The sequence below is a fragment of the Cottoperca gobio genome, chromosome 17, assembly GCF_900634415.1.
Source record: "Cottoperca gobio chromosome 17, fCotGob3.1, whole genome shotgun sequence".
Taxonomy (NCBI): Eukaryota; Metazoa; Chordata; class Actinopteri; order Perciformes; family Bovichtidae; genus Cottoperca; species Cottoperca gobio.
Genome location: NC_041371.1, coordinates 6,959,142 through 6,968,109, shown reverse-complemented (window position 1 = coordinate 6,968,109; position 8,968 = coordinate 6,959,142). Strand labels below are relative to the sequence as shown.

The 8,968-nt window shown below is 41.5% G+C and overlaps 1 protein-coding gene across 1 annotated transcript; it reads right to left on the bottom strand.

The window, feature by feature from the left end:
• Positions 1–364: 364 nt before the first annotated feature.
• Positions 365–3,119, bottom strand: and2 (actinodin2). Its single transcript, XM_029453286.1, has 4 exons — positions 3,027–3,119; positions 1,981–2,150; positions 972–1,853; positions 365–754 (listed from the first exon to the last, which is right to left on the bottom strand). The coding sequence occupies exons 2-4, from the start codon at positions 2,113–2,115 to the stop codon at positions 365–367; spliced, it is 1,407 nt and encodes a 468-aa protein (XP_029309146.1). The 5' UTR covers positions 2,116–2,150; positions 3,027–3,119.
• Between the last annotated feature and the right edge of the window lie 5,849 nt (positions 3,120–8,968).

The window sequence follows — 8,968 nt, the reverse complement described above, 5'->3', positions numbered from 1 at the left end:
AATGTACAACAGAGAGAAATGATTGCCCACTAACACAAATTCAAACTACCCCTAATCTATCACACATCTATACATACGACTCTTTTCTACAAACATACAAGTATTTAATACACAAGTTTCACATGTTCTATGTTGCTTGGCCCTCTGGAATTGTTCCCCTTTTATAAAGCAGACCGAAATTAATATAAAAAAAATCAGAATATCTAAAAATCAATATTTTCTGATTGATTTTATAGTTTTCTATGGACTCGATGTTATTGTGAAAGGTGGTGCATGAAGTCCATAAAGATTAAGGGCTACAGAAAGCTCCATTTCTGCCAGGTGGATTATCAGTAGGTGATGATTCTGTTGTTATTTCTGAGATCTACTGGTGCTGGCTCATGACTCCCCTGAGGAAGTCATCAAAGCGTGGGACAGCGGCCTCCTTGGCGGGCTCGTCGGCAGCGGCGGGCTCATCAGCAGCAGCATCAGCGGGCTTGCTGCGACGCAGGCGGCAGTTGTAGTCATATTCAGGGTCGCAGTCGGGGTCGGGCAGGATAATCCCATCCTTGTCGGACTTCGGGGCCTCGATGGCTGAAGGTGGAGCAAACTTGCCGCAGTTTGGGTCATAGGGATGGCAGAAGGGCTTGGCTGGAGCCTTGATGTCGGCCTTGGCCTCGTAGCCAAACTTCACCGGCGTGCAGTCTTTGTCATAGTGCACGTAGCAGTCGTGGCCGTCCTTGGTCTTGCCTTGGATGCCAAGCTTGTAGCGGACCTGGTTGATTGATTGATTTGTGTTTTTGGTTCAAAACAGTTGCAAAGCAGATCATAGAAAGTGAAAGCATTATGCAACACCCATTTTATTTCAATACATCATTTAATAAACCAAATGAAAAGGAATAGACAATTAGTAGAACCATTCAACAAGCAAGATTACACTCGATTAGTCAAAACATCTAACTATATCTAGTAGCAGGACTTCAAATTCAGACCTGGTGCTCGGGGTTGCGAAGGGCAGCGGCGGCTGCCAGTATGCAGTACGGGTCGTAGCGAGGGTCGCAGGACATTTGAGCCGCAGGAGGTGCGGGCCCAACTTTGGTGGGGTACTCCAGCACGGGCTTGGTGAGGCCGGACAGCTTGGTGGCGGTCAGGGGGTTGCAGCCACCATCAAAGAGAGGGTTGCACTGTTGCTCTCTAGGGGCCTCCTCTGCAGAAAGTGGAGCCGGAGCAGCGGCCTTGGTCACACACAGAGGATCGACCGCTGGGTCACAGCTGGGGTAGAGCATGTGGTAGAAGCCGGTGGGGGCTTTTTGGACCAAGGTGGGCATGCAGTACGGGTCCCTGGGGTCACATTTGAGGGCGGCGTAGGACGGGGCTGGGCCAGATGCCGGGCGGTAGCCATAAGCTGCCCTCAGGTGATACTGCAGGCACTCCACATCTTCAGAGTTGCAGATTCTCAGCAGCTCAGCCCTCTGCGCATCGCTCAGGAAGGGCTCCAGGACGGGAGCGTAGTAGTAGAAGCCACTGGGGCTCTTCATGGGCATGGGCAGCATGGGGGTAAAGATGGGGGCGGGCTGTTTAACTGGAGCTGGAGCTGGCTCTCGGGCACCACCCTTGGACATGATTGGGTAGAGGCAGTGGGGGTCGAGGTATGGGTTGCACATCCTGACGGTGGCAGCCTTGATGGCCTCGGGCATCACCAATGCAGCCTTTGGCTTGCTGGTGGACTCAGAGATGCACTCTGGATCATCGGAATCGGCACAAGACTTGTAGATTTCACTGAGGTGCTTGAGGTAGTGGTTGAAAGTTGGGCCCTCCTCTGTCCTGTGCTTGTTCTGCAGGTAGGTCATGTACAGACGATCCAGATCCTCAACCTGAAATATTGGGTGAAAAGTTAATAAAATGAATAAATCTGCCCGATTCCTTATGATTCACATGCCAAAGAGAGTAAATAAAAATTAAATGAACTATAATAATTAATGGGAAACAAACTCCACTCACTCCTTCCTGGTTGTGGCTATTCATGAAGAACTTGTACCAACCCCAGAAGTCCGGCAGGCGTTTGAACTGGGGCACTTGGGCCAAGACGGGGACGGAGTTCCTTCTGTTGCGAACCAGCGTCTTCAGGTTCTCCATGGCCTCGGCCTTCACATCGACAGACACTGCAGACACTGAGGGGAGAGAGTGAAATGTAGTGATAGCCAGAATTAACAAATGGTGTCATAAGATTACATTTCAAATGCTTTGGTTAAGTATAAAGATGTGTGTTTTTATGTCCTCCTCAATGATCTTCCTTCACTATTTATAGGCACAGACCTTTTAGTTATGACACAGTACATATCTTTATTTATGTTTATTTATTATTATACAGGGTATATTGTTTGGACCTAATGTTATTATTCAATCATCTAAAGTTCTTAAATATGTTTGTATGTGATAAGTAAGTCAATTAAGTAAGTCTGCCTATGAGCACCTCTAAAGCTGATGTTAATGACTTTATAGCTTAGCTGTTTCAGTCTTTATGCTAAATTAAACTTGTTCAGATATTATCTGCTAAATACCTTTTGATTAGATTAATCAGTTAATTGTTTGGCTCTTACATTTCACAGAGGAGCAATAGAAAGCATCCTCACTGGAAAAATTACAAACTGGAATGTGCGGTGCAAGACCCAGGACAGGAGGACTCTGCAGCAAGTGACTAAAACATCATTGGTACCCATCCCACGCTTCTTCAAAATGCTTTTTGATATGAACAACGGTTCTTAACCAACAAATATTTGTTTGTATATCATATAAGTCAAAGTAAAGCAAGACATCATTGCATGTGAGAGGCTGGAATCAGTTCATTTGAACCAATTTCTAATGAAAAATATAAAACTATTAGTAAATTAATTAGTGTGTGTTATTGTGAGCCCCACCTGTAAGTTACTGGCTGAATATAAGAAAGGAAGAAGAGTTGAATGATCTCTTATATTAGGTCTTGATTTAAGTTATTAAAGTCCAGTCCTGTTCAGTGATTGAACAGCCAACGTGTCTCAGATCCTTACCTTCCTCCTCCCTGTGCTGCTCCACTGGCACGGCCCCCAGAAACTCTGTAAAACACAAGCAGCAGCCACATTAGCGGCAGCAGGGACGTTCGCTGACTGGGACCAGATGTTGAGCTTTCTCTCAACATCAGGGAAAACGCTGACCAGCTAATAAGCCCCTGGGTGAAACACGGCAGGTGCTGGGGCTCTGGCGCCCCGACACGGGCAGTATCCTGCAGATTAAACACTCCCTCCTCCTCCTCCTGCAGACCCCTTACCCAGCCGCACGCACGCTCTGCTAGGCTTTGAGCCAGACCAGTAAAGTATCAACTACTGGAGGCCTCCTTAATGTTAACCTGTAAAACTACAAAGAGTGGGCCCTCACACAAACCAATTACCAATACACTGTAAACGTGGAAGGTGGAAGGGAGGGGACATGTGTGTGTACATCTCTGTCTTCTGCTCCACTGGGGGTTTCCTTCAGAAGTTTACAACTATGATAAAAACAAGCCAAGTCAGCTGATTATGGCAGAAACTTTCAGTCTCCTCTGGGAGATTTTTCACTTTAATAAATGAGAAGCGTTTATTAAAGTGAAAAATCGCCCAGAGGAGACTGGGATACGTGTCTTTTTATGACTCCAGAGATATTTACAGGCTGCCTTGCACATCAACATGGTATGTTACTTCATTATTAAAGAAATAAAGTGCATGTTGTCTCTATAATTAAGTGCCACACGTTAATGTGCCAATGCTCAGGGACGTAATAATAATAATAATAATAATAATAATAATAACTTATAAGAACAAGAATAAGAACCAAGGATGCTTTCCACTTATGGAGGCAGAACAAATAACATAAGAACACAAAACAGGAAAAATAAATACTGAAGTCATGAGCCCAAAAGGAGGACGAAGTAATCAATATTTGTAGTAAAGTAAAGTAGCAAACAGTGGTGTAAAAACTATTACATTACAAGTCTCGTATTCAAAATCCTACTGAAGTAAAAGTACAGAAGTAGGCAGTGTGTACCTGAAGTATCAAAGTTTAAGTATTTGTTATATTGTTGTATATTTCATATTGTTATATATGTTTCCTTATGCGTTAATATGAAAGTAGTATTTTACTGTTGGAGTCAGACAAAGTGGAGCTTACTTTGACTACATTATACTGTATTCTGTTATAAGTAACGCGTGTCATATTTTATAAACTCACCGTATGTTTTATCTACTAACTATATCCATCAGATAAATGTAGTGGGGTACAAGGGTTTATGTTTTTGTGAAATACAAATACTTCAAATGAAACAATCTGAGAAGGAACAACAGTCACAGTTTAAATAAAAGTATAACCTGTGACAGTTTGGGAACAGCTGGTCTAAATAGTGTTGTCTCAATCACTGCCACATTTTATTATTGTGGAGAAACTCTAAATGCAACAAACGTCATTGTTATTTAGTTTTCTGCCTAAAGACTGTTAACTTTATAGATATTTGTTGTATTTATTGTCTTTGACTAAAGAAAGTCTCAGTTTCTCCACAAAGAATTATGTAAAAGCATCACTTTAAATCTTGAGTTTACCAGAGATGTGCTCAAAAAACCTATCATTGTAGCATATGAACTCCCCTACAGTCATTAAATCCCCTAAAATACTTCAGTACCTTCAGTCGTGCGACTTTATCCCTGCTAGCGCAGTTATAAATGTTGCTTTATGTTACATTACAGTACATTTCCATATGTCTGCCAGCTAAATCTTTGTGACAAAGATCAGATGAAGTCACAGATGCATTTTAAATCAGTTGAATTAGTAAGTCAAGTCTCACCTGGTAGTAAAACAATAGCTAACAGGAATCCTGTGTGGATCAGGAAAAGAGACGGTCGTCCAACACGTGCCATTTTCTGTTTTCTGTGCTTCCTGAGGTACAAAGACAGAAACAATATTCACTGATAACGGTGTAACAGAACTGTATTTGAAGATGCTTAATAAAGCATGAACTTCTGGCATTATCGGGTAATATTACAATGCAACTACACTTGGATTGATTCGGGCGTCTTGTTATTTCTTTGTGGAGAGTTTTGTCAGATATGGAAATGAGAATACAACGCACTCGGAACAAAGAGAGAGCTTTTATGTAACTGGATGATGCCAACACAATAGAGAGGATTGGGGACATGTTGTAATAAATCTTTGTTACAGGGATTACTGAGGAAAAATAAGACTTTAGTTATGAATATCAAAATATCAACTAAAGCGAGTGAACTGAACAATTAAACTGCCAAACTATTGAAATCTTCAAAAGAGAGATTGTCTTCTGCAGATTCTCATGAATCTGAAAACTTTCTCACTTTTCATCCAAAGATAATAGAGCTGCAGGCAGTTTCTGTGGCTCTATGAACTACAAATATATCAACTTTAGCAGCATTCACATCAGTCCTTACCTGCAAAGGTGCTGAAGTTCAGGCCTCCTGTGATCACCTCTGGATCCAGCCGCTCTCTGGATCGAGCTTCTTGAGCCGGGGGGCTTGCTGCACTGTGGTTGTCTGAGCTAAACCCTCTACCTATAGGACGCACAGGCAGGGAAACATTTTAAAGGAGCCCCCTTGATCATTAAAAACAAAAAGGCATGTCATACGGCCCCGGCATGCTGGTAGGCGCTCCAGGATTGGCTCCTGCGCTGCCATCCGTCCAACCAATAGGGGTCCTGTAATTAGGAGAGGTGAGTACCACGACTGCTCTCGGTGCAGAAACATTAACAAGGTGCCATTTAGCGTCGAGATCCTTTCCTCACAGGTTTGGAATTTGGGGTCAGCGTGCGAGGTGACATTGTAGCTAAGCCACTAGTTGATTTTGAGATTTGAAATCTACATAAATGGCTCAGTGGGGGCAAAGCTAAAAACTGTAGGCTGTTAAAACCACACAGCTTGAGGCTTCTGTTAAGGGAGAGCAGATTTATAAAAAAGCGCCGGAGGCTATCGCAGAGGTGGTGCTGATAAAACTTTCAGTGGAAACAGTAGAGCAAGAGGTAGTCCTGTAGATACACAAGGAAAAAATAAATACATAAAACAGAATCTAGCAGTAAATAACAAGCAGTAAATAATAATAACCTCCTCTACTTAGTCAGATAAACCTCCTGTTTTTATTCCAGCGCTTCATCTCCATAAGAACAGGCCCTCTGAAGAAATTGACTGCAAAGAATAAAAAACTATTTCTGAAATAACTACAGTGTTGCATCAGTACAGTAATAAATGTTTGAGCAATATTGTCCAAGATGACAGGTACGTGACTCATTTCGTTTCAGCGGGACAGAAGTTGCACCAGCCTCTTTGATTATGTTTCAGAACTTGATGCCGGCTTACAAGTGTGCAAACATTTTCTCCTTCTCTGAATACAGTTCCTCAGCTGTTTTGTATAGGAGCTAAAAGGAGCGATACACGCTATAGACAGATTCCCGTCAAACAAAACCCGCCTGTTTGCTATCCTGGCTCCCCATTGATGTCAGCAGACAGTCTTCACACCTTCTGCAGACTGAAAACTCACCTGTTTCCACTGCACCTCGGCGAATGAATGAAAGAAGAAGAAAAAAACTGTTCTTTGTATGTTGCACTTACATTGGTTTTGCTTATTTGAAGCTAATGTACTTGCAAGATTCTTGCTGTTCATTATCCTCATGATTGTGTGCACTTTTTGTAAGTCGCTTTGGACAAAAGCGTGGACTGAATGAACTGTAATGTAATGTAATGTAAAAGGAGGGGAAAATGCACGCAAAGTGTTGTTTCTTCGTTATCATTGATTGGCAAAACAATTAGACCTTTGCTATTAATATAGAAGTGTCGATGAGAAAACAAGTATCCTTTTCCTCACTCCCCAAAAAGTTTTCTTTTCTTGCATATGCATGTTTTTCATTTACAACATGAAGGAGTCATTAGGAGCGGTATAGACCACTAATGAAGCTGCTGCTGCTGCTGTAGAGGTGCACAGCCATTAGGACCAGCATGCCAACACTATACTGTGTGTTTGCCACAGGCTCCTGATGCTTGGATTGTGCCACGTAGCTGTGTACAGCCTCCAGCCTATGTCAGTGGAATATATAAATGTATATACAGTATGGGAGCTATGGAAACAGTTAACAACCCAACAGGCAATCGTTGAAGGTACTGTATATCCTCTCTAAAAAAGATATAGCTACACAACCACATGTAAGTACAAATACTCTTAATGGATATATTTTATACAGTGTATATATGTTATTTATATATGTCAGTTTAACTCGAGGATCCCTGAATTCATCGACAAATATTACAATCTTATTGAAAACTGTCAGTGTTTAGGTTGGTTTGGTAACGTTTGCCTTCATGCTACCAGAGGCAGAAGCTATCCAGAGGGTAAAAAAATATATACATATTGCTTATTAACTTGCACCATTGGGAATATGAGATGCATTATATTTATTTAGTCTGACCAGAAGCAGGGATAACACGTATCTCCACCACCCCCATCCCCCCTTTCACACCCAGGATTCATCCATTTCTTTAAGCTCACTATTTCAACCAGCCAAAACTTTTAAATAACGTTAACTCTTTCAACCATTTATTTATAACTTTTAGCGAACATTAAAGCAGCTGGGGTTGGAAACCAGCAAGACATGACATGAAGCCAATATTTAAATAATCCTGTATATACATCTTTTTGTTCTGCTACTTCACAGTTTCTGAACATACAACCTGGTAAGTAGTCTACAGTGGTTGGGAGTCACTAAAGTAGTATACAGTATATTTGTATGAAAGGCAGAGCAGTTTGAGCTAAAGTTAGATATCAACATATTTTGATTCCTAATGTCTCTATTGAATAAAAACAAAAACTACAAATGATTCCGCCTTAGGCATTATCTTCCTCTCAGTTCCTAAATGCTGGTTTTCTACTGTCTCACAGTTTGCCCCACAGGACTGTGTCGCTCCCTCTTGCATGACTGATGATGCCTCAGCCTTGGTTATGATCCCTGCAATTCACACATTTTCAAAATAACTGATGCCGTCGCAGAAGAAGACAAACGGTTGACTTCTTCAGCTTAAAGCAGAGCAGCCATCAGGAGAGATGTCTGTCTCTTTATGTGCATGGAAAATTCACAACTTAACAAATAATTTGGGCAAAAAACCCATAAAGCGTCACATGCAACTTGTGAAAGAAAAGCTCATTAAAAACACAGACCCTTGTAAAAAATGGCGATGCCTGTCAAATGCTTTTATGTTAGCAGTAATGTTGTGGTTCAAATTACTTGTTTTATACAAATAAAGCAGTAAGGGATCCTTGTAGGGATTATTAATAATTAAAAGTTGTGTTGTCAACCAAGGGGCAACCTCCTGATCTGAAAAGGGAAGCCAATGCTGAAGTGATTTAAACCTGTATTATTTCTAATGGCCAGCAGGGGGCGACACCACAGGTTGCAAAAACAAGTCCGGTTGTATAGAAGTCTATGAGAAAATTATCCTGCTTCTCACTTGATTTATTACTTCATAAAACATTTTCCTCAATCGCCAGTTTCTAGTCTTTTTCAATACAGCATGTTTTATAAATGATGGTCCCATTTAGATTAAAATAGATGATAAATCAGTGTATGTTTTAGGGCAGGGCTACCTTGTAATTTTGTAACGTTTGTTATGCTAACGGTATCTGGCCCCTCCAAAGCTCCACCCTCTTAAGGTCACTTCTGGCTCTGCATAATATTATCTGTCAGAATAACAGATAATATTACTTGTTTGTCATTTTTGTTGCCATATTGTATTATTTTGTTTAAGCTTTACTTTGTGGCTAGTGCTAATAAGCAAATGTTAGCATGCTAACACGCTAAACTAAGAGGGTGAACATGGTAAACAATACACTATGTTAGCATTGCCACTGTTAGCATGTTAGCCTGCAAAGTTAGTCAAAGCACCGCTGTGTCTGTACAGCTTCAAAGAGCCGCCTGCAT